Source organism: Thunnus thynnus, chromosome 14, assembly GCF_963924715.1.
Source record: "Thunnus thynnus chromosome 14, fThuThy2.1, whole genome shotgun sequence".
NCBI lineage: Eukaryota > Metazoa > Chordata > Actinopteri > Scombriformes > Scombridae > Thunnus > Thunnus thynnus.
In genome coordinates this window covers 27,318,818-27,345,956 of record NC_089530.1, presented here as the reverse complement: position 1 = coordinate 27,345,956, position 27,139 = coordinate 27,318,818, and the positions used below count along the sequence as shown (strand labels likewise).

At 41.4% G+C, this 27,139-nt stretch overlaps 1 protein-coding gene across 1 annotated transcript; it reads left to right on the top strand.

Annotated features, from left to right (window-relative positions):
* The first annotated feature begins 226 nt into the window (after positions 1 to 226).
* ppp3r1a (protein phosphatase 3, regulatory subunit B, alpha a) lies at positions 227 to 27,139 on the top strand. Its single transcript, XM_067610766.1, has 6 exons — positions 227 to 446; positions 11,099 to 11,138; positions 21,401 to 21,577; positions 22,860 to 22,919; positions 23,334 to 23,518; positions 25,820 to 27,139. The coding sequence occupies exons 1-6, from the start codon at positions 444 to 446 to the stop codon at positions 25,865 to 25,867; spliced, it is 513 nt and encodes a 170-aa protein (XP_067466867.1). The 5' UTR covers positions 227 to 443; the 3' UTR covers positions 25,868 to 27,139.

The window sequence follows — 27,139 nt, the reverse complement described above, 5'->3', positions numbered from 1 at the left end:
CAGGGGGAGCACAAGCACAAACCAGTTCAGGGGGTAAAAATATAAATAAATAAATATAACCCGGAGTTCCCGGATGTACAGTACTGCCGCACCTCCCCCCTTTCTCCTCTTCTCTCCTCCCCTCCGCCACCGCCTGCTCGTCAAACCGAGCCTCCTCCCCCGCTTTGCTGTCCCCTCCCAGCGGGTCTCCCTCCCTTTGCCACTGCAGTGAAAGCCTCGGTAAAGGAGCGAGAGAGAGGGAGAGAGAGAGAGAGAGAGCGCGAGCCAGAGAAGAGAGCCTGAAGCTGGGTTTAAAGCCAGGACGAGACCTCAGAGTAGCACCTCAACCGTGTTTTTTTTGTTGTTGTTGTATTTCTCGCCTCAGCTCGGCGGCCTACAGACTCCCCCCCTGTTGCACCTCCTTTCCGTTCACATCGCCTGGATTTCATCATCCGACCTGCAAGATGGTAAGCAGCTCCTATTTTCACCCTCCGACAACTGGTAAACACACCAGTGGGCAGGCCTGCGCTTTAATGTGTCGAATAATGTGGCGTTTGACAGGTTGTTTGTCGCGGCGAGTGCTTTGCTTGGAGTTAACTGTCGACAACACAGAGCCCTGGTGAGGAGGAAACGCTTTTCTCACCCACTTTTGCCTCCTTGTCGCGCTCTCTGTGCAATACCCCGGGGCTGACAGTAGCCTAAAGCCTATGGCCCAGATATTTCTTATCCCTTCTCGAGCATAGCCTACAACTCTTATTAGCATCGGGGCCTGTGCAAATTAGTTTTCGTGACAAAAATACACGCTTATTAGGCCCAGGTCGGCGAGTGAGTGTGGCACAGTTTACACACCATACAGGAAAAATGTAACGTACGCTTCAAGTTTGCACTCAAAAAAAATTTGCTCCGTCTTAAACCCGTGAAGAAATATATGTCAGTATGTTTTCATGGTAGCATGGCGCTGTGTTGATAGTTGCAACATAGTTTCATGTTGTGAACACATGAGCTTTAATGAAAAAAAAAAAAAAGGCCGTTGGCTACATTTGTATCCATTTACAGCACTTCTATAGGAAGCTGCCACAGCAGGCCCCCTCATGAGTTGGTCAGTGTAGCATTAATATAGTGTGATATATACAGTATGTACGTAAAAAATGTATAAATAAGTGAATGTGAGTTGCCTAGTAACCGTTATAGGCATCCATGTAGTGACCAATAGGAGTAGACTGGACATCAATAACCAATGACAGGGGTGTAGTCAGGAATTGTAGGATCTATATACAGGATTTGACCCCCCCTGCCCCCCCCCCCCCCCCTTTTCACTATAGTCTCATACCTACAAAGCCATAGATTCTCACACCTCCTCACATTCAGTTTTAGATGAGTTATTATTATAGTACCAATAACATGAAATTGGCAGTAGCAGCCATTTGTTCATCCCCCGTGTAGAATATGTCCAGGCTTGACAGGAAGAGTAGCATTTTATACTTCCAGTTTGTTCGTCAGGTTTATATACTGGTTGGTCAGACCTGCTATTTACAAGTTTATTTGAATATCAGTCAATATTGACATGAGTCAGTGACTTTAAGTATGCAAACTAGATCTAGATTAGGTTATGGTAGATATAGCAGTATGAGTGTTTACTGTAGGTTGGCTGATAATTAACAAGAAATGTCAAAGATGTTTGAGCCAAAATGAAGGGATCTTCAATTGGAATTGGATTTTTTTAACCTCTCAAACATCAATATTTGTATTGACCTCCAACAGCTGTTATTGGTTGGGCTGTGAACATAAATGTCAACAAAAGTCAGCAGAGTTGTCAGAAAATCTCATAAAAGATCCTGCATTTACAGTCACACTGATTAGGTACCAATGTGTAATTTGAATTGACATCGTTAAGATTGATTCCAGCTCATAAAGGCTGAGCTTATCAAGAACCTGTTCTAAGAAGCACGTTTACTTGGTAAAATCACATCTCAAATCTTGAACATTAACTGATGTAGAAAGATTAGTTCTGCAAAGCTTCAGGCCTCTGATTCATTAACTGCTGCATCACTGTCAGGAGCTCATGCATTTTGATTCAAGGTTACTGTCCTTTATGTTATATTCTGCATGTTACCAGGTGCATAACAAATACAGCTGTAAATACAAAGAAACACAGAATCCACACACAAAGGCTAAGAATTAAGAGCAGTACAGCAACAGTGGCTTCATAACTTTCCTGTGATAAACACATTATCCAGAGACTGTTAAGCTAAAAAGACATCCTCACCTTTTTACATTTACCTTGCAGCACTCTCAACCTTCTGCCAGAGGGTGGAAACTCAGGGCATGCACGCCCTGCAGACAGTGTGCCAATCTATCGCCTGTCAAAATGTATTCTTCTCATCTGCAGAGGGGGGGGGTGGGAGGGAGGATGTGGGATGTGGGCAGGGACACACATTTGCTTAAGCATGTAGTGGAATGATCTGATGCTAAGGGGACCATATGCTGCCTAGCAATCAAGCGCCACCCACATAAGGATGGAGCCGTAGCTAATGTAAAAGAGATAAAAGCCACAGCGAACCACCAGCAGAAGTGATGATCAACACTACGTGATCCACACTGCACTTCCAACCAGCCCACTCAATCTGGATTTATTCTCCTCACTGGCCGTTACATCTCTGCAGTCCTCGGCTCCGACTGGAGCCAGCAGTCACCAGCACAGGCCAAACTCTAGCCGGTTTTGTCAGTAAACATATGTCTTGTCTGGTATGTCAGACGTTGAAATGCCATATCAAGGGTATATAATGCACGTGGGACTGTTCACTAGTGCTCAGAAGTTGAAAAGGTCAGACAGGATGTATACATGCGACATGACCGATCAAATGTATTAGGAAGAAGTAACATGATGCAGTCTGAGAGGGTTGAAAAGGTGAAAGGGGGGTGTTTAAAATGCTGCTTGGAGGGTTTTTTTTTTTTCACCCACACTTCCTGGGGTTTGGCAGGAGTATAAATACATCACTTATTGGTAATTTGCTGACTCTGTGTCTGATTGACATTTTCTTGGCTCATTTAAATCACCAAAAATACGTGCCTCTCTCTTTCTGTCTCGTCAGCATTCAATACCTCAAATGTGCCGCATATAATTAACTTCGAAATGCACAGTCTGCACACTCTCGGTAGTAACATTGGAAACATAACACTGGGCTTAATTCAAAGTGTCTTACACTACATTAAACAACTCACTCGCAGAGATCCATAGCATTAGACTATGAAGCAATTGATGCAGTTGGCTGTCGGTGGTTGAAGTGATGACTGTGGTTTGTGGGAAGATTTTTTTGCTGAACCACAATGCCTATCATGAAGTAACCACCAAATACTCACCCATTTCCAGGCAGTAAACGGAGATTTTTATTTAAGAATTTCATGAAAATCTGTTGAAAAGTGTTAAGCATTTAGTTTAGCTGGTGCACACAGTGGTTTGTGGGGTATTAAGTTATACTGTCCATGTCAACTGACCATTAAAGTTCATTATTATCATTATCTGACTCTGGAGCTCCCCTTTGACTTTAAGGAGCTTTAAAGCAAGTTTCAGCTTATTGTTTAGCTGTCTGGCCCACAAATTTACTGTTTTGTTTCACCCTCACAGGGTCGTTTTCAGTCGCAGCAGGCAGCTGTTTGCAGAGAAAAAACCCTAAAACACCACCGTACGTTACCTGCTCAGCACCAAACAGCAAACAGACACAATTAGCGACTAGCTGGTTTTGGAGCATTTAGCATTTACATTCACCCGGTGGCCAGAAACATGACTCTAAATCAATTGTAAGGTTGCTCTTGTTTGCTAACAAGTTAGCCATATCAACTTAAAAGATGATCTTACGTCAATGTTCATAACGGCAAGTGGCCAAAAAAAATCAGCAATTGCAGGTTTAATGCATAAGAAGATTTTGGCATCATTAGTTAACACAGCATTATAAGGCCTTCAAAAGCCTCTGTAGGTAAGCCAAAGTCAGGGATAGAAATGTCTGAGAGGATTAGTCCTGCCAGAGTTCCCTCAGACAGCTGAGATTTTGGTAATTATTTTCATATTTGCACTTGACTCTTAAATCTGGTGCAGATCCTTCACTCACACACACACACACACACACACACACACACATCCAAAGATAATTTCAAAAGGAGAGAGATGATACTGTGAGGAATAACAGAGGCCGTCTCAGCCATTAGCTAAGTTTACAAGAATTTGACATATTTTAAGATTAGTGGCAATCTAAGCTAAACTGTTAGGCTACATACAGACAGCTCTCGTTTTAGCTTTTTCATCATAATTCGCTACGGAGAAAGCAGTTGAAAATATCACTTTTCGACACGTTTATGCACGTTGAACAGGTGTTTTGATAAATTGCTCTTAACGGCTTTTTACATGCGAAGGTTTTATTGCACTTTCAGTAATGATCGTAGTTGTTGTCGACTGGATTAAAACTGTATCTTTCACTTCACCTGGATCAACGTCTCCATCACGGCCTCTCTGCTGGCTACTCTGAGTGTGCGTGAGTGTGGTGGAGTTGAGCCACCGCCACAGAAGCAGAAGCAGCGCGACCATAAATGACACGAAAAACTCAGCAGAGACTCTCAGCATAGTTGTCTTCTATTCATTTGGCTTATAATAGCAGGGAAAACCCTGATATTTATAAATTGCATCCACATTATTGGCAAATTCCACAATGTTCTGCGTTTTACAGTTGGTTCCATTTCTTTATTATCAAATTTCCTTGATTCCGTCCGTGTTTTCCACAACGCAGAAATCACAGGGCCCTAGGGTGAACTCTATTTAAAGACCAGTCTGAAAGCACAGCCCAGCTCTGCACTCTGCTGTGACTCTAGAGGGTTCGGTTTGTTTATCATAAAGCTCGGCTATATGGCAGGCTCGACACATTTGTGTGGAGGAGGGCAGTCTTATAAGTAAAGCTTTTTTTTGTGTGTCAGTAATGAACATTGTGTGGAAAAACTAACTCAAACACAAGACACAGATTGTGTTTAAAATGACCATTTTAATTGATTCCTTGTGTACATACACATACACCAGAATCCTTTGCTTTCCAATGGCCTTGTTGTCATTTTTGCTGCTCACAAGTGTTCAGAGCCCATGAAGACATCTTCACATTGTTTTTTTTTTTGTCCAGCAAACACTGACATTTGATAAGCTGGAGACAGAAAATGTATTTTTGTTTAAATAATAACTTAAACAGCTCCAGCATCCAGCAGCTTTTTGAACATGATCTGACTGTCTTGTTCTCTACAGAGTGTATCAGCAAACCAGTGAGCAGCTTAATGAGGCAGAGGAGGCTTTTAATGTGCTTCTTATTCAAAGTTAGGCAACAAGTGTTTAGAGGAGCATTGATTTACCACCACAAACCGTCATAAGACAACAGCAACAGTGTCTTGGTGCTCTTGGTTGTTATATTTAGCATATGTATTGAGCCCTCAGTTACTTTAATCATCAAGTATGATAAACATAGAGATTTGACATGTATATTATCACACTATGTTGAAACAAACAGTGCAGTAGTATGCATCAACGCATAGTTCAAGGAGAGCAGGCTCTTGCATACCGTGCAAGATTAACACACATACTGTGTACACTCAGGTGTGATGCAGATTTTTGAGGCTGAGGTTTCACTATGAATGGAGGGAGGGACTATGGATCAGTCCATCCATCCATCCATCCATCCATCCATCCATCGTGGTGTTATGCACAATATCTCAGGCACCATTGATGGGATTCAGGAAACGATGCATGCCACTGCTCTGTTCTTGCATTTCATAACATGATGCTCCTTGGCCTGGTGCGGGCACTGCAGCGTTTAACTTTTAGGATTTATGCAAGTCATTCCTCTATTCCAGCATGTTCTGACAGCACTATGAGCGAGCCACAGTGTATTAAATATCTACATCATTTGCAATATTTTGTGTTCAGATTTGGACGTTTCAATCAGATTGCTTAATTCTAACATTGAAAAATAAAGCATGAATCTTAATTTATCCGTGAGAGTGAACTGTGCAATTGTGCAGTAGCTTATAAGTAAACTCTGCAGGCTTTTTTTTTTTTTATCAGAATGTTGCATTGTTCGATCCCCACGCTTGGACAGGAAAGTGAAAGAGTAGTGCTTCCTCCTGACTCATGCCACCGCTGTGCCCTTGACTGAGGCGCTAAACCCCCCCCCCCCCCCAACTGCAGATAAGGCAGCCTCCAGGTGTTTTAAGTGTGTAACTGTGCGAGAGAGGAGAAGGGTGTTGTTGAACTGGAGCGTTTGTGCTCAGCAAACCTAACTCAGATAAATAAAGGCCATATGAGAAATCTCAGCTTTTACAGCCAGTTTTTAGTTGAGGGTGGAATCATATCAGCAATGACTGACTACGTAATGTGTTGGCTGTGACTTTAAGACAGATTTATTTTGTGTGCACAGTTGCGAAAACATAAGTTATTCCACAAAAAAAAAATGCTGTTTTTGATGGACAGAATATGGAAAGAGGTGAAGATGTAAACTTTTTATTGAAATATGGTGATGAAGTTATGATGAAATGACTAAACACATGTTAATTTGCTGTTTTGATTTGGCTTATTGTTAAATGAGAGTAGAGTATCTTTTTATGTCCTGCCAAAGATGCCTCAGAAAAGTCCTCCAGCTCCACTACTGTGCTCCCCAGTCTTTCATGTTATGACTGGGTTCTGCAGGTCTATAATTAGCCGGGTTTTTGGGTCGGCCGTAGTGTTGCTGCTGAACCAGCGACGATGCCAGACTCTTCATTATGCAAAACGTGTTTTGTGTGCTAAGGCCTAATTGATTTTGAATGAAGCATGCATTATTGATGAGCCAACACAAGTCTCTCTCTCTTTCTCTTTCTGCTTCTGTTTCTCTCTGCACGCTGGATGCTTTTTTCACTCCGCGCATCTCTTTCTTTTCCTGTATTATCTTTTTATAATCATCCCATCCGATGTGCCCCATTAGCATCTAAAAAGGCAGCACGACAGGAGCCGCATGAAGTGGTTTGTTACAGAAGACATAACCAGCGTTACTCCTGACCCTTTGTTAGCCGAACCAGCGACCTAAGGCAGGCCTTAGGTTAGTAAACCTGTAATCCTCAACACCAAATCTGCTTTGCTGTAAGTCTCTTTACCTCCAGGGACCCTACAGCTAGCACTCAACTGACAGTGGACGTCAGGCATGCAGTTTAAAGTATGCCCAACTTCCATTTTATTCACCTGTCCACCCTGCAGTAACATTGTCTAGTCTTATAATAGATGCAAAGCTTTGGGGACATTGACGTGTTTTGGTACTTGGATCGGCTTCATCCTGTCCGATTACTTTACAACTGATTATTTGCTTTTTGATAGATATTTCATATTGCAGTCACCATACTACAGTAATGAATCTTCAGTAACTGGCCGTGTAAAGCCATCATTGGCAAAATGATCTAGTAACACTGGGTTGTTTGCTGGGGAAAACACTAAGATTGCACCAAGATTTAAGGTCTAACTCAAGGTTATTTCTTGCAGAGTTCATTTGTGATGCAGCTTGTGAAACTAAACTAATTTTCCCAGTTTGTCCTCTGATCATGGTAACTATTTCATATACAGGACTCCTTGTTCCCTTTTATGCAGCTTATACCCTTTATGTCAGCTAAAGTTGAGGTGCAGTCTGGACTTATGTAGAGCTGAAACGATCAGTCAATCAAAAGAAAATTAATCGCCAACTATTCTGATAATCAACTAATCATTTTTAGTGTTTTTTTAACAAAATATGATGGAATTCTCTGGTTCCAGCTTCTTAAATGTGAATAATTTCTGGTTTCGATCTGATAATGGTTAGTTGCAGCTCTATCTTAATGTTTATAGTCCTGCACAAGAGAACCAAAAGTCTCCCGTAGCAGGGTGAAGGTGCATCGGGAGCACGTCCTTGAACTAGAGGACGCTGGTTCAAGGTATTAAATCTAAAATTTTGCTGAAGTTTCCTTTAGCAAGTCACTGTATCTCTACAGCTCTTGCAATGCTGCTCTGTGTAGGGGAGCAAACAAAAGGACTTTTCCCTACAGGGATCAATAAAGTATCACATTGTCACTATTACCCACTGAGCCACACAGGCAATGGGACACCCAACCCCAGTAATGGTGGAGTCATGCGCTACACATTGAGCTACACGGGAATTCAATCCCTTAAACTGGCAGTGCTCAGCCACTCTCAACTTGTTGTTCCATACAGGAAAACCATGTATAAGTCAACCTCTGTCAGGAGAGCAGAGTCAGCCGCTCGTGCTGTGATCACACAGTGTCAAATGCTAAGTCGCTCTCCTGGCTGATCCTGTGTCACCTTTTTCTCCTCACTGCTCTTAAAATACCCCAACTCTTCTGAGGTAAGTCTGCTGTTGTACAGCAGCACAGCGATAAGCCATTAGATGACATAACTGGCACTTGCTTCTTCCAGCCTGTTAAGTGTGTACAGTCTATTTGTGTTCCACCGCGAGGATACTCCTTATCTGTCATAATGCCTTACTGATATTCTTTAGGTGTACATTTACAGTTTTCTTCGGTCTAAACCACAGTGGCAAACTAGCAATCTGTTGATCACTCTCTCGATTAGTTTGGTCTATAAAATGTCTGGAAATCATAAGAAATGTCCATCACTGTTTCCTAAAGCCCGAGGTGATTCCTTCATATGTCCATAGAAGACTAAATAAACCAGAAAATATTTACATTTAAGAAGATGGAATCAGATCATTTGGACATTTTTTTTTAATTAAAAAATGACTCAAAACAATTATTTGATTATAAAAATAGTCGGCGACAAACTTTCTGTCAGTTGGCTAATCAATTAATGTAGGAAATTGCTGCAGCTCTGCATCTTCAGCTTGCGGTGTGACCTCAGTTCTGCTTTCCGTCAACATTTTAGGCTTTTCTTTACCTCGTTATGTTACATTTTTATAACTCAGTGCAGTTATCTATTACAACATCACTTCAAATGCCATGTTTTTTTTTGCCCCAAACTAGACTTCCGCTTTTTGAACACACAACTTGAAGCTTTCTAGGTTTGGATGCACCCATAGCTCAAACTTTTGTGGTAGTGGATGGACTACTGCTGACTAAAATTACTTACTACTGTGTCTTTAAAGGCACTGCATATACAATTTCTGGCTTTGGCGTCTTCTAGTGGTATTATCATATAAGATGCTGCAGCAGATATCATTGCTTGCAGTAATTTGAACATGAAAATTCTACACATAGAGGCTTAAAATGAAACTGACAGCTGTGGTCAGTAGCTGCTCTCCTGGACACTGTATAGTCCATTTCTAGACTGGTTGTTTAAACTAAGCTGCCAGTTACAGTTTGCTAAGCACGGTCTTTTTGCAGGACAATTGTGGTCAATTGCTTGCTGGCCCGGAGCGTCTCTCTCACTCAGCTGTAGGATCCCCCCACTCCCCCCACCCCCCTAAATCCTGTCACCCCCACCTCTCTGCAACAGGGAGTCCTCACTGACTCCCAGGCGAGCGTTCAGCCTTATCTGCCAGCAGTGAAGCTTGGTGGTGGACACTGCAGTGTTGGATGGGATGGGATGGGATGCGGATGTGACTGCTGGACATGAGCCAATGCCACAAACACACAAACACACACACACACACACACACACACAATGCAGTGTCTTTTGGATAGCATGGTTCATTTAAAGAGGCTTTGCACTACGCTGGGAGATTTGATGCCGTGCATGATGCGTGACTTTAAAGAGGCTGCACATGTAAATAGGAAACAGCCTCAAGGGGTTTGAGGGAAACATCATTTTGAAATGTTCACAGCAACTTTTGCTCAAAGTGGAGGGAAGTGCACTTTGCTTGCTTGGATGAACAGATGATTTAACCTCCAGTCTCAGTAAACGCTGGTATAATAGCCTATCGTACAATATTTTTTAAAAGCTTTATTTAAAGAGAACACCTTTCACTTTTGAGAGACTGTATTGAAACTGCTGTTTGTACCTGAACTGAAGAGGTAAAAATAAGTTGAAATCTGCAAAATGAAGAGTGGATAGCAAGCATATTTTAGTTTTACTCATGTTAATAATGTTTTAATATTGCAGATATGACATTTGAAGTACCGTTTGTTTATAAATTTGTTCTATCATCAGTAACAGCTGTCAACACACAATGGAGGAAAACGCTTATCTCGCTGCACACAACTAAACCATATACCACACAACAGATCGGTCCTGACATGTGAGATGAATCGTTAAAGGACGCGTTTGCATGCAGGCTATCTGAGGAATTCACATCCACGTTTGTAGACAAAGAGGATGTTTAGCTTTTAAGAGGCAGGGAAGCCATATGTCAACACCACCGACACTGCAATGTCCTCGCACACGCTGGCCACACCAGTGACACCAAGATAATCACAAGACCATGACTTCATGCAGGAATGCACAATATTCAACATTGGCTGAAGTTACAATCCATCACTTTTATTGAACAGTGTAGACTCTGGGGCTCGTACTCTTGTGATTTTAAAATAAAAGTGAGAAAACAAATCCATATGAGTTCTGGGTTTCCTGCGGTTCTTCTTCTAGAGGTCAATAGTCCGTTTCCACAAACATTATTACATCTTTAAATGTCCAAGTACAGAACACGGCTGAATGCTCTATTGTCTGTGTTATTCCTGTCGTTGAGAAACTGTGTGGTATGGAAATGAATCCAGTGCTCACCACAGATCACTAGGGCCTATTGTCTGTTGGCTTTCCTAGTTTGTTTGACCAACGAGGAAATAACCGCTTGCTCTGTAGGAAATGGTATAAAAACAAATCCTTGTTTATGCTGTAACAATTTTTAATCATCAAATATCGATTGGCTTCTTCTTGTTCGTGGGTGTTCATATTGACAACACTAAGACATCATTTCCTGTGTCCACTTAAGTAATGATATCCACTCAAATGCAACATGAGCATTATTTCAGAAGGTGTCTGGAGTGATATCATATCTACAATCTCAGGAGTGTTTCCAGCAACACGTAGCTCTAATAGTTTTAATCATCAGCAGCTTTTCTAAACTTGTAATAAACAGTAACAACAAACAACTAACAGCTATCTCTCTCTCTCTTCTCTCTTCAGGGAAATGAAGCCAGTTACCCCCTGGAGATGTGCTCACATTGTAAGTATTTTGAACGGTTGCTTGCTGCGGTTGCTCAAGGCTCGATTTTTGTTCAAATAATGGAATTTTTATCTGGTGCAGTTCATCATTTGCAGGGTCTCTCCCAGAATATAGTTTAGCAGAGATGGTGAGCGATGTAGATCCTGGTGCATTTTGTCCTGCGATCAATTTATGGAGAAGATGACGACCTGAAAAATAGACACACACATTAAATACATAACAGTTGCTGTGTCAAATGTGAAGTAATTCTAAATTGTATTATTTTTATGATGTTGCAAATCAATGAGCAGGACTGCTTTTGTTCAGTTTATGGGATTTTATTAATCAGTGTGATTGATACTGTTATTTCATTCCCCATATAAGCCAAAAACAGACAGTATCACTTGGTTATTTTCTCAATTGAATCTCCAGAGATTTTATTCCTAACCAGCCCTGTCCTTCATCCTCAGAGAGTGCTATGTTCAGTTTTATTGTGTTTCTGGAATCAAGAAGATGTCATTTTGAACTCTCTGATTGTGTTGTTGGTCGTGTTTACAAGATGTCTGCCCAGCAGACATCGTTTGAGCCCCTGATCTCTCCAGAGGAGGAGGAGGAGGAGGAGGAGGAGGAGAGCCGAGGAAATGACTCACATTTCTTCTTTGTCTGCCTCCTTCACCTTTCCTACCTGGCGATACATCAACACAATGTCTCTGTTGTTGAAAAGTCCTCGGAGACACTGATTTTCTCACCGGCTTGCTGTGGTGCAAACGGCACGTTTTTATACCATGAGGTTAAGAGCCAGGCAAAAATGGGTCCTCTGCTGCGTGTGTCTAATGAGCAGTGAGACTGCGACAGGTCCCTCTGTAGTGAAGGTTTACTTCAGGGACCGTGTCGCTGTTTAGATCGACCTCCTCACGTCTCTGAATCAGAAGCACATGTTAATAATTATTTTGACATCAAGGCTGTGAAGTTAGTCTTTGAAATGTTTGGTTCCACAGTGAAGAAGCTGTTGTATGAGGCAGAAACGCAGTAAAATACTGTTTATGTAAAATGTTAAGGCTGATTATGATCCATAAACTTCATTTAATAGTGCAGAAGGAAACATTAGACAGTGTGGGAAGTAAAATAAAAATCTACTTTTACTTTCATTTATATGTGTATATCTATGTGTATACATACGCCTGTCTTTGTGAAGCACTTTGGTGCAAAACCTGTTTGCTTTTCAAGTGCTATATAAATAAAATAAACTTAACAACTAAATCAGTTTTTCTGCAATTTTGAGCTTTTTATTGGCAGAATTGCTCTAAAAACATTTCACACTACTGAACCTTGAGTGTCTGTATAATGACAGAGGACTTAAACTTTTAAGCATAATGTGTCATTTTAAAGGACAATGTAACTTTCCACATTTAACTGACAAAAAACGACTAGACCCATGTTGCATATTTTGTTGAGTTGTGTTCTTACATTATCCCAAAAGTTTCCAACAATTTTCAAACCCATGATTTTAATCAAGGTCTGTTTCATTTGGTCACCTGTCAATGGCATCATACCAAACAGTATACGCACACAAGATGCTGATCATCATTGTGCGCGTGTGTCAGCGTTGTGGTTCTTCTGCTAGAAACTGTCATGAATTGACTCGATGAATTGATTTGAGTCATCAGACGTCTGGATCTTAAGTTATCACAGAAACAAGCTGAGTAAACGTTAGCAGCAGCTCGGCTCGCAGCCTCTCTGGACTTCCTCCGTCTGTCGAACAGCATCGGAGATTTCTAACGTGATGCTACTTTATTCAGTGTTTTGTTATTGTTTTGATCAAGAGACCCCTAGAGTCAGAAAATGACATATTGTGCGTTATTGTGGGGGGGGGGGGGGGGGGGGGGGGCAGGACCTTGGCCTGCCAGGCCTTCCAGGCATTCCTCCCCCAGGATTATGCCACCATGGCGAGGGGAGGTGGATTTGGATGATGCATGACCCTGAACTGAACCTATCAAGGACCTTTGCATTCATTCTGGGATATTTACAGCTTCTCTCAGTTTCTCACTTTCTGCCCCTCCCTTATTGACCGCAGTCTGCTCGTCTGTCTCTCCTTCTCTCTTCTCTTTTACTTTCCTGCTTTCTTTTTCTCTGCATATTGATTAAGTTGCAAAAACAGAGCGAGAAGCTAGAACTAGATAAAGACAAGATTGTTTCAATAATATCAAACTAATCCTTAGACGGACTGAGACATTACTAGACTGAAAGTGGAACAAGTATATTAAATACATGCATATTAGCATTTCAATATTTACTTGCAGTTGTGACTATTTCTTTCTGGAATATTCTGGATTATTTTCAATTTGAAAGCCTCTATCGAACGTCCTCTCTTTGAAATTTTTTCGTCTCTCTCTCTCTCTCTCTCTCTCTCTCTTGGTCTCTCTTTGGCTTTCTCCCTCTGTCTCACTCCCTCCACCAGCAGAGCAGCTGTTCAGCTCATCAAGTGTTTGGACAGACAGGCATTGGCTGTGAGGAAACCAGCTCTGGCCTGCTGGTCCCATAGATTCACCTCAACCTTACCGCCCCTTAATGAGACGTTAACCAGCAAACGTCCACTCACCTGTACCTGCTGTCAGACGATTCTTTGTTGATTTAGAGAAGAGCAACATAACGGGTTTGTCTCTTAAGAATTGCCCTTATAATATAGATCATGAAATAAGGGCATTATTCTACACCGGAGGATGGATTTTCTAAAGGCCTGAATCCTCCCGTCAGTGCAGCGTCTCACTGCTGCCGGCTTAGGCGAGCTTAGATCAGGCAAAATTTAATGGCCTACTTGTGGGAGCGTGCATAATTAGACACACAAACCACGCAGGCACACGCCCCATATGCACTATACACTTTGCTAAAGTGCATGCACGCGCCCACTCTGTTCCGCCACTCTGTTCACCCCACATGCGCACACACACACACACACACACACACACACACACACAACCCCCTCACCACATCATGCTCTCACAGAGCAAAGCAACAGAGAGCCTGAAACCATTGCAGGCCTGTCTGCAGCCGCCCAAAATAAACGGCGGGCAGCTTGCTGGAGTTCCTTGTTGCTAGGGGTTTCCCTGAGGGCGGGAGCCCGAGCCGCTGGTGGTGGGGGTGGTGGGGTGAGTTGGGGGTTTTCTGATGACGGCACGGCTATAAATATGCACTATGGGTGTGCTGCCCTGCTTCGTCCTGCGTTTCGGTCCATGCAGGCGAGCTGTACGTTATCAGAGCAGCCAGAGCAATCAGCCTAATGCACAGTGCTCTTCTCTGTAGCACACGTGTGCATTTTTGTGTTTGAGTTTAGAGCGCACCATCGTACTTCCTCATCTGAATTAATATCATCCTTGAAAATGTGAAATACTGTAAAACAACATTTTGGTGTTTGATCATTGAGGGTGAGGAAAAGCATAAATATTACAACAATATTAAAACATTAGCAAACTGAATTGCACCTGATGTCATGTTTTCATATCTTACCAGCTAAAAATTGGGGGACTTGCAAGACACAAAATCTACAAAAAATAGTCAGAATAGAACCAGCAGAGGCTGAGATTTCCCAACCTTTAGCCCTTAATGAGTCAAGCTCCTACATTCCCCATGATCCAATCTGATACTCCCTTCATTAAACACTTTCTGTCTGGTGATTGCTCATCTCCGTCAAACTCTCGACTCTCAAACGTCCCTAGTTTGTTTCAGTCTTTCTGTTTAAAAAAAAAAATGTGGTGTCCGTGCCGAAGCTAAGCTACCCTCTACAGCGTCAGTCAAGCATATTTTCTCATACTTAAAGCTCCTCTAGGGCCACAAAAACTGTTATGCAGCAGTTTTCTCATGCAGAGCCACAAACTGATTCGTGGGTTTCCTCTTTCATGATTTTAATCTCTGGCTTTTTTTTTGTTTGTCATCTTGCATCTATCTGTGATGTGCTGCTGTCCTCCGATATGTTCACTCAACACTCATTGGCTCAGCACAACCCCATTATGCTAATTGGCACAGTGTCATGTGTCAAACTCTTGAAATGATTGTGCCGTGCATGTAACCTTCTCGTGTTTGCCCACCCTCACACCTTATCTCGTGTGTTTGAGGAGCTATATGCAGCGCTCCCTCCCCTGCTCGTTTCTGTTCAGGTTGTGCTGCGTTAATGCAGTCACATGTCTCATATTAATGTGCAGGGTGAGCTGTTAGAGGGCTGAGCATGCTTAAGAGGACACATTCAATAATGACATTTTGGGAACATTGTGGTTTTTTTTATAATCAAACAAAAATGGGGAGGAAAAAGCCAAAAGCCAGTTGCACTTAGCAGATTTTCTGTTCACGCAGCTGTTTAATGGTTAGCTCGAGCTAGCTGACTCTCAGCTATGGTACAGCTGATGTCTGATTGTGCAGCAGAACATTTAGCAGGAGATCAGTGATGTTTCCTCAAAATGCAAAATGTGGTTTTTGAAAAGTAAAACCAGTTATAACATGTAAAAGGTATTGATCTTGATTAGAGCTGCAACAATTAGTTGATTAATCGATCGACAGAAATACAATGCAACTATTAACTAATTTGATAATCGATTAATCGTTTGGATAAATGTTAAAGCAAAAATGACAAATATTCCCCAGTTCCAGCCGCTCATGTTCATGAGGATTTTCTTAGTAAATCGTATATCTTTGGGTTTTGGACTGGTGTTCTAGAAAACCAGGAAATTTGAAGATGTCACCTTGGATTTTAGGAAACTGTGGCAGACATTTTTTACTGTTTTCAGTTGTTTTATAGAACAAACAATTAACTGATTCATGAAGAAAATAATTAGGAGATTAGTGGGTAATGAAAACAGTCCATTAGTTGCAGCTCTTATGTTGATGTTAAACTTGATCAAATGTTTTGCCATTCTCACTTTATTTCAACAAGAATCAGAGTCGTTTCATTGTTTCATCAACTCCATATGCATCCTGATGACATCGTTGTAAACACATATTGAACATTTCCAGATTGCTTGTAATATGCAGTAATGCTCAGTCTAAGAATTTAAGTTCAGTACTCGACACACACATGATTACAAACACAGTGAGAGCACCACAAACAGTACAGGAGGCCAGAAGGAGAGCCATTTGGCCGACCATTGCATTAAATGATCGGTGTGTGTGTGAGAGAGAGAGAGTGTGTGTGTGTGTGCGTGTGTGTGTGAACCTCCTGCGTGCACTCAAAGGCTGATGACATCTACATATGCATGTGTTTTCATGCATACACCTCATGAACAATTGTTTAAATGTTCCTCCTTTATGTGTGTGTGTGTGTGTGTGTGTGTGTGGGCTACTTTGGGGGGCTAACAGGTTCCAGTTGCCTAGTAACACAGTTGAGGGTGCATACAGCGTTTATGAAAGTGTGTGTGTGTGTGTGTGTGTGTGTGTTGTGCTATGCAGTGGAGTATGAGATTATCATAATCATCTCACAGTTACACCGGGTCTCCCTCAGAGCTGCTCATTAGCATAGCGGTGTGAGGAGCCTCTCAGAAAACCATTTCTATCACATAGAAACATTTGATTTGATATTGAAAAATGAAACATGCATCACTGGGTGTATATTATTTGATTTAAACCAAACATTTGTAATAAAACACACATATTTATGTATTTTAATAAGAATTCCACCTTTTTCTCTACCTGTAGCATGTAAAAATATTTTTATTCTGAAACATCTTGCACTCAAGGCCGTACTGTATATAAAAAAAGTCTAGTCCACAGCATGTCATTATAGGTTTTAGGGTGTTCCAGCCAACTCCACCGTCATATAAAGCCTGCAGCACTACTGTACCTTCATTATTCATTCAATAAAAACACGGGATGGAGGTGTGCATTTGAGTGTCAGTTTGCAATATCACCCACATCATCATCGCAGCTCTCTCTGCTGCCAGAGGCTCAAACACGCAGGCTATGGCCCGACGCTCGGGTTAAAAAACGCATGTCGACTCTTCTGCGAGCAGAGGTCACAGAGGACTAGTAGTGGCTAGTAGTGATCCTCAAGAACAGGGTCATGACAGGGTACATCATGTACAGTGTAGAAACAAGAAAGATAGGAAAGAAACAAACCAGGCAGGAAATTTTTTACAATATTTAATATTTCATGTGATCTCAATCCCTTCAGTCAGTTCTTTTTGTTTGTGTTTGTGTTTTTCTCCCAGGCTGTCATATCTGTGACCATCAAGCATAGTCAATTCATGAACGCAGCTGTTTTCTAAATACAGTGACACTTTTTTTCCCCTCTCATAAGCAACCCAGAACTCACTACCAGCTCATTTGTTGGACAGGTCTTTGATACCTGTTCTGGCACCACGTTTTGAGATTTCGGCTGCCGTCAAAAGAGTCAGTGCTTGTGAAGCTGGTGATCTAGGAATTAAAGCTTATTTTACTGCACACACTGGGAAGAGTTTGCATAAGAGATTAATGATAGTTAAATCAGAGAATGCCATTGCATGTTTTTCATGGAAGCTGTTTTAATTGGAGCCATAAACCTTTAGCCACGACACGATTCCAGACTCTCTACCTCTCCACCGTTAACAGAAAACCCCATACGCCGGATAAGTCTGTTAAACTCCCCGCTGTTGTAAAACTACTACGTCCACAATCTGAGTCAAGAGTTTTTTTATTTGGCTCAGCTGGGAGCCACGTCGGTCGGTGAAGCTGTCAGACGTGGGATTTGTTGGTTTGAGACCGACTGTTAGAAAGCTATTGTCCTCGCTAGCATGAATAATACATGTACCTACTCACTTGGAGCAGCTCCAGACACAGCAAGAGCAGATCTGGGCACAGTGTTCAGATGTTCCTCTGCTCTGCAACTGCACAAAAGTGAGTAACGTGTTGTAAATGTCAGAGTGATTTTTTTTTTTTTTTTCATCTGTGCTCCAGTTTATCCCACTGACCTAAAACTGTGTAGCAACAAAAGAGACTTGAGCTGTGACAGGGAGCCGGTTTGAAAGATTAACATTAACATCAGCTGTTCTAACTTAAGACCCTTACAATGTGATGGGTGTATATTTGGCATGGTTGAGAGTGAAATAATGTTTTCAACTACAAAGGGAGTCTTCATTGTGAACCTTTTGATCTATACAGAACCAGAATGGTTAAAAATCTCCTTTTCTGAAGTACCTGACTTATTTTGAAAACCAAAAAAAAAAATCACATCCTGTTCTTTTTGTTCACAAGTGCTTTTTTTTTTTAAATCACAGTATCAAGTTATTGACCAACAAAGAGGCAGAGCGCGCTGGTTTCCTACCTACTAAATGTGGGATTCCTACAGGAGGATTGTCCATAAGAAGCTCAACCCTGAACCACAAAATCAAATGATCTACCTGTGCCGCTAGCTTACATATAAATATGGCTTTGATTTAAACGGGGTTCTACGTGCAGGAGATTATCTGTAGCATTGATATCCCTCACACAGACTCGAGCGTTATGAGCCCGGCCGGTGTCATCTGCTGGGAACAGGAAACAGGAGGCTGCTGATAAGGAAGTGTTTTGTGTCACAGGACAGCCGGGTGTTCGGCTCTGATAACTCGCACCTAGTGGACACAGAAGCCCTGTGGCATATATCAGATTGTGTATCAGGAGTTGGCAGGAACATGAAAACAAAGAGAGAAACCAGCAATCCCTTATTAGAAGTAAATTTAGAAGTAATGGAAATGAGATACAATATAGAGGTGCTGGTTATCAATCCACAGCTCACAGTGGATTTGCATCTCAAAGTTGAATTTTGTCAGTATTTATGATTTCATAACAGCAGAAAATGCTACAATTTGACTTAACATCATATTTCCAGGTCTCATTATAAAGTAGTTCTTTATACTAGAGGTGTCCTTCACTGGATATAGATTTTTGTGCACCTTTGAGCAAATAAAACTCACTTTGTTATGAAAGGGCTTTCAGTCTGCTTCACTATTAGACATTGAAAGAACAAAAAACTCAAACTGTTTATTAGGGAAGCGTTACATCATAACTGGTTTATGCGTCAGGAACAGTAAACTCATGGGAGTGTTGGTGTAGATGCATATTGATAGTTGGTTGGACAGTGGACTCCAGCTGATTGTACAGGTTATATTGCTCTATATCGTGGTTGTTTCCATCCCAACTTTCTTTCTCAATCTCTGGCTTTGTCTTTCTCACTCTCTCATTCCTCCCTTACTCCTCCACCACACTCTGATTAGTCATCAAGCTGATGGAGCACAGCATGTCCGAACGTTGAAACCCATACAACCCACACCCATCTCTCACTCTCTCTCTCTCTCTCTCTCTCTCTCTCTCTCTACATCATTTAAAATATATACATACATATAACAGGACAATGAATTCTGCATCCTGTTGCTTCAACTTGAAGCAACAAACTGGTTTGTCTTGTTGGAAAAATCTAATGTGCATAATCCATATCTGCACATATGTTCACTTGATTTTATCACCCTTAATATAACTCTCACATTGGTTTTTCTGCACTGCAGGCACAGATTGGATGATAAATTAAAGGAAAAGCAAATATTAAGTGTTGTTTGGTGTCTGTCCACTGTCAGCTGCCAGAACAGCTTCACTGCTCCTCGGGAAAGATTCTTCAAAGTCTCTGAACTCTACTGGAGGGCTGAGCCAGCGCTCTTCCAAAAGATATTCCCTCATTTGGTATTTTGTTAATACTGTTTTCTGATAATACTGAGAGCACCATGTAACACATAAACCCAAAATCACACACAGACTTCCAACAAGTTGTGATCTGGACACTATGAATCAGTCAGTGAGTCTTTGTGCCTTCTGTGGAAGCATATGCTCATTTATTCATTCTAAGCTTCTTTTTCCACTCAGGGGCTGTAGTGCCATTATAGTTTACATCATAATTCAACCTTTCAGTCTTATCTTTTCATTTACCTGATGTCCTTGGGGGGGAGGGGGGTCAGTAAACCTGATCAGAACTGGAATGAACTGAGCCTCATAAATCTGTCATGCCTTTTTTATTGCCCCTCCTTCCCTCTGTTAACTATGTGTTAAGATTAATAGATAGCCCAAGTCATTTAGGACCCCAGCTTAAAGCAGGCAGTGTAGTAGTTTGTGGTTGGCCAATGGGATCATGTGACCGTGTGTGGATGAGCTTATATAGTAATTAACAAGTGGCTTTATTATTGCTTCTGGATTACTCCTTGCCATTGTTAAATACTCCGGCCAGGATGGCAGGGGAACAACAGATCCAGGCCCTCTCTGATAAAAAAGCACCAGTAAACAACAAAAGCTGTAAGTTTGCAAAATCTAATAGTCTGTCTGTCCGTCTGCTGATACCTCCAGCCTTTTCCCCTCAGCTCCTATTTCTTCTTTTGTTGTCTTATTTGAGGTTCATTGCAGTATTGTCAGAACAGTGCCCAGGCTCTCCTCGTTGATGGTTTTGTAACATTCGCAACATTAACAATCGAAGCTTTCTCAATAGTTGCACCCTTGTCGGTTCACAGAAGAGCAGAACAAGGTGTACCGTGGTTACTGTGGGTCTGCCTTTTTGAAGCAGTAAACTCAGTCCTGTGCAGGCCGGAAGTAGTGTCCTTGACCTAGTTGCAACTGGTGGATAATAAAATTTTATGACAACAGTTCATGCAGGTGTTAGCAAGGATTATTTATATTATAGCTTGCAGATCCACAGGCTCGGTGTATGTAAATATCCGTGTGGGGAGGCTGTTGCTGCAGGTGAACACGGTGCACTGTGGCTCATTTTTCTCTGTCACTTTTAACTCTTTCCTTGTGCTTTTTTTTCCTTCCTCTTGCCCTGGTATGACTTCTAGAGTTGCAGCGATTAGTCGATTAATGGATCAACAGAAAGTTAATCGTCAACTATTTTGATCGCTTTTAGTCATTTTTTTTTTTTTAAGAGAAAATCCAAAATCTCTGACTCCAGGCTGTTAAAAGTGAATATTTCCTGGTTTCTTTAGTCTTCTATGACAGTAAACTGAATATCTTTGGTTGTGGACTATTAGTTGGGACAAAAGAAGACTTGTGAGGATGTTATTGGGGTTTTGGGAATCTGTAATATTTTCATAATTTTCTGGCATTTCATGGACCAAACAACTAATCAATTAAACAATTGCTGCTTTGATTTAAGGGGGGCTTTCCGGTCACCATGCATCTGACCCCCTGCACACTTTACAATCTGTTCTCTTGTAATTCTGATGATCTAGGAGAAGGATAAGAACGTCAACAGAGTCTCATCCAGATCTTCTCTCTCTCTCTCTCTCTCTTCCTTTTTTTCTGTTGTCCAGTCGATGCTGATGAGATTAAGAGGCTAGGGAAGAGGTTTAAGAAACTCGACCTAGATAACTCCGGCTCGCTCAGCGTGGAGGAGTTCATGTCGCTGCCGGAGCTACAACAGAACCCGCTGGTGCAAAGGGTTATCGACATATTCGACACGGACGGGAACGGAGAGGTGGACTTTAAAGGTAGGCGATAAACTCTGCTGGTGGGCGGAAGAACAGGTTCAGCGAGTTGACTGCTATCCCAAATTTAATAACAAATATATCTATACATAGTTAATTAAGGTGATATTTGACATCTGAACTCTAATCTCGTCACTCCTTGCAAGCATAAACCAAGCTTAGTGCATGCTTGAAATCGTCAGTGAGTGCAGTTCATCAGGACTGCAGCATTTTAGAAGTTGACGAATTGTTATATGAATAATAGTAAAGAAAGGTGTCACAGAAACTTTTGAGTTGAGTTGAGACAAAAGCCACGTTGAGATTGTTTACACCCCCTGAGCCAACAAGCAGGAATGACCTTCTACTAGAGATCCCCCAAAAGAACGACAACAGAGGAGGAAACGTGTAGCGAAACCAGTTCAGCCAATACGAGTGTTCATATTTTACCGATATGTAAATCAGCACCATGAAAGCATCATAATGCATCAAAACAAAACTAGATCAGCCATTACAAGAACTTGCTTAAAAGTTCATGTTGACACTGTATTCTCACTTCTGTGCTGTTCATATGCACTACGTAGGTCTTCTGTTTTTTTTAATTTATTGTAAATGAAGCAACTGTATCATGTTCCATTAGGATTTAGTGTGATTCAGAGCTCATTTTCTGTAATAAAGCCAATTAATAGCAGTTTTTTTTTAATCTTTGCACAATTTCATTCATGCAAAATAATCTGGAAACTAAAGTTTTCCATCATGAAACCAATTTGTCCTGGATGTAAGTGATCTTCAAGGATTTCAGTGTTGAAAAAAAAAAAAAAAATCAGTTTTCTGCACTGAATACATGAAGGGGAATTACCTCTCACCCTAACTGATAGGTGTTACTAAACAGACTCATTGTTCTCCAACTTTATAAATACATAACTATCTTGCAAGTTTAACCACAATGCATGATTGAAAATAATCAGATCTTGATATCTTGGGACTTTGCCCCCTCTCTCAACTTTTCATTACAGTAGAAGTGCTTCCCTAAATGGAAAACAGGGAATTCAATATACATAGCCAGAATTCCTAAGTCTTGGAAGGCAATGAAAAATGTTAATTGGTGTCATAGAAGTAAGTAAAAACTGGTTAAGTTTGGAAAGAAGACTTTAATACACTTATTCGTAGTGTATCAAACACTATCATTATCATTATACCACAAAGAACACAAACCATAACATCAAGACGTCGATGCCGGTCACATTGCATTGGTGATTGTGTTGGAAGCCTGATCACCGCTGACTGTTGTTCTCCTCTCGTATCCCAGAGTTCATCGAGGGAGTCTCGCAGTTCAGCGTCAAGGGAGACAAGGAGCAGAAGCTTCGGTGTAAGTAAAGCTGCTAAAAACCTACCCTGTTAAAACCACATGTGGCCGGAGGTTGCCCTAGTGGTTCAGAGCGCTAAACATAACTGCTTGTTTTGCTGCTTTGAGAGTAAAAGCCACCAGGGCTTTGTCTCCTGTGTCTCCTCTGTTCTGTTTGTCTCAGCTCATCCTACTGCTGCAACAAGAAACAGTAAATGTTGACCGCTGTATTAAATGTATTTTTTTGGCTAAGAAAGGGCTGTTCTGTCACTAGAACCAAGCTTGAAGTCAGTCAGCTGCTCTCAAAACAAAAGAGAGTGGAAGAAAGTTGCTAAATTGGCTAAATCGTTAAAGACTGTATGGAACTGAGTCTTTAAAATGTTACTGTCTCATAACTGATTTACATTCATGTCTGCCTCTTCCCCCCTCACGCCACAGTCGCTTTCAGGATCTACGACATGGACAAGGATGGCTACATCTCCAACGGCGAGCTCTTCCAGGTGCTGAAGATGATGGTAGGCAACAACCTGAAGGACACGCAGCTCCAGCAGATCGTGGACAAGACCATTATCAACGCAGACAAGGACGGAGACGGCAGGATATCCTTTGAAGAGTTCTGTGCAGTAAGTCGAAGTCCCCCCCTGGGGTTGTTTTTGTGGGGAGGTTTTGTGACGTTTCTGCTGATGCAGCCCGTTGTGGTGAAGTCAAATGTCAAAGGGCCTAAAAAACTCTGGAAACACAACAGCTTTTTGCTTTAGCTCAACAGCACCGGGTTTCAGTTTCACGCTTCCTGTTGAAGCGCGGTGTCGAGGGCTGTGTGAACATGAGCTGGTGAGTTCTCGCTACACATGATAGGGGATACTAAAAATACTGAGATAGCACTTTAGCTGTATTATACTACAGGAATATTGACCTGAGCAACAAATTCCTACAAATAAGAGAAATTACATTTATTCTATATGTAGGGCATCTAGTGTATGTAACAATGAGTACAACTGTAAAATAAGCATATATTTGTAGCGAGAAGAAGCGCTTCTACATGATTCTTATAACTCAGATGAGCAAAAAGCTTCACAACCAGGAAGGTATTTCTGTTGTCAAGAGAAATGCTCACAACTAATTTACAAGAAATGACTGTAAATGTTTCAAAACGCTGATAAATCATCCATCCGACTGAGAGGATTTAACATCTGATGTCGCCAAAAATACGTCAAATGGTTGTGGATTCTGCCGGCCTGAGAAAAATGTTTGATCCACATTCGTCGGGCTTCGTCGAGGTGATGCAGTCCTGTCAATAACCAGGCTGATGGGGAGTCACGTCAGTCCAGTGTAGTTACAATTGTGTTCATAGAATTTGTTGATCCTGGAGATAATCTCAGAATAAGGTTGAGAAAACTCAAACTGTTCTTTAAAGTCTTGGTCACAGTCAAAGAAAACACACATCTCTCATATAAAACACATCTGTCACCGGGTGTCAGTCCAACTCAAGACAGAGAACCGAGATTTCGCCAACATGTGACTGCATTCCTGCCGTGCCGATTCAAATAGCGGCCTCACAATTTAGATAAAGCTACACAGCCTTAATTATCTAATTTAAGATCAAAGTCTCTTTCAACACAAGTAGCGTTCCCTTGTTGAAAACTATCATCTACGTATCTCGTCTCTTGTGGGAGCCGCTTTGCTCGGAGACATTTTCTGAAATGAAAGGCAGCGGTTCTAACTCTGACAGACACAAGAGCCCACGTTCGACGGCTGTACCTCCGGAGCTTTGAACTAAAAAGGCTCTCGCGGGAGTGTATTTTCAGGACGATGCAGGAGGATATAAAGATCCCGTTTTTAACAAAGCTGCACCAATCAAACACTTTTAAGCTTCAAAGGAGAGACTGTGTGACATGATTGCAGTCTGAGAACTGTGCGGTGACGGAAACTGTAACAAGGAAGGTGTAAAAATAAGACTACGGATGTAAAAATAGATTCTATCAACAAAAAAAAAAACTGTTGTGTACCGCTGAAACGGTTTACAGATTAAAGGGACACTCCACAGATTTTTACACTTCAAGTTCAGCTCACTTGTTATTTAATGCAGAGCAGAGGCTGGATGACGTGACATAAACCTGGCCAGGAGCTGAGAATAAGGCCCCAGTTACGCCTGGAATTAACATGTGATCTGTATCCGGGTACATTATCTGAATATTGACATCCGACCCAGGAGCCTGATGAAAGACTCTAACTGGGTTGCATTATGAGAAGTGTATGATCTGGTAGTTGTGGATATATCTGCCTCTGCTGCTTCGATTTTATTCATTCTTTGTTTAATGTGTCACTCATGAGTCCCCGTTTCTTTACTTTATGTAAATGTCATACTCAATTGGCTTTAATGGACATGTTTGATAATCAGTGACTTTAGTCATTTATGAAGGAAAATGTCAAACATTCACCGTTTTGACTAAATAAGCAGTATGAAGACTTAACCATAGATGACTGTTTGGGGCATTTTTCACTATTTTCTCACATTTTACCCTACTGCAGCCCTACTGGAGTTTCGTATTGAAGTGCTGCACTTTGAATCATATAAAACTTTAAGTTTTAATAAGATGAACACATGAAAGCGGAGCGTAAATGCACTCTTGTGCTTTTATATGTTGGTGGAGGTGGTTGTTTGCATTTTAACCAGTCATAGCAGGAAAAGCACAGGTGTTGTTATACATGTGTCTCCGTTCTATCAGCGCCACCGTTCATTATTTACATCTGTTTTCCTACTGCAACGTCAAAATGTTTTCTGCGACGAAGGTCTTTTCTCATTAACTGGAAACCACACGTCTCAACTTTCACATTTACCACCCCTGCCTGTAACAGCTTTCGAATTAATGAATGCATTAACGCCTCTCTCTTTCTCTCTCTTTCTCTCTCTCTCTCTTCGCCAGGTGGTCGGCGGTCTCGATATACACAAAAAGATGGTGGTGGACGTGTGAGCGCTCCTCCGCTCGCTGAATCTCCCCCCCTTCCTCCTCGACACTCGCTTTCTCCACCATCTCTGAAGATCTGCTCAAGACGTCCGGCAAAACGCTCTCTGTGTAACTCAATGGAAGTATTCTCTCTCTCTCTCTCTCTTTCTCTTAATCTCTCTCTCTCTCTCTCTCTCTCTCTGTGAAGCCACTTTTTCTTTCACAAACCACAGGCCTCGCCAAGCCAACTCTGAAGTGTTATTGAACTGTAAATCCTCTCAATAACCCGGTCGTAGCACTTTAACAGACTGAAGGACATCGATTTGTCATTTGCAAGAGCATCTGATTTTTGGATGAGGGGGGAGAAAGTGGAGGGAAAAAGGGGGGGGGGCGCAGTGAAGAGGCTGGTTGGCTTGTTCATATTTCATCCTTTTTTCTTTTTTTTTTTTTTGTTAATTGTTATTTTTGATATTTATTTTTTTGTTCTTGTCTTTTATAAAGAAGAAAAAAAAAAAACAAGTATATCTACGGTTGTCTGGTGAGAGGAAGTGTATAGTACATTAACACTTTGACTTACAGTACAACTAGGAAAGTAGGGTATGAAGTGCCAACCAGAACATATCCAGAAACCAGTCCAAGTTATTACCTATTATCACCGCTTTCATTCACGCCGGACAAACTGGCCTGTGACACTTCCGACTGCGAGTCACGCGAGATCCAAAAACTAAACTTGAGATTTTTCTGACTTTTTTTGTCCTCTGCTTTAAGCTTTTACACACGAGCAGTTTGGATTAGACCAGTAATGCTTCCGCTCTCACTCTTCGGAAAAGCAATTCATGTTTTTCCTGTTTTTTTTTTTTTTTTGTAATACAGTTGCTAGTTTTATTTATACTTTAAAAAAAACAAAAACATGTTTATATTGTTGGAGAGAATCCTGTCATGATATTATAGGTAGATTAATTAATGCCAAGAAAATGTCTTCCCAAAAAAAGGAATTTGTGGCTGCAGGCTTATAAATGGTTTACTCTCTTGGTGAAGCATTTTGCGTTTTAACAGTGTGCATCCGTAAGACAATCTCCAATGCAAAGAATATCTCTGCACTCACACTGACAAATGAACTCTAGAGAATTTTAAGATTTTTTTTTCTTTTATGTTATAAGAAGAGAAGATTGATGAACTTGGCTAAAAACTGAGAACACAGTGATAGTTTTGAGAGTGAATAATGTTGAGAATATACACTGTTTGTGCTAGTTTATAGCAATTTAAGAGATTTATCTGCAGGCAGCGTTTTTGTTTTTT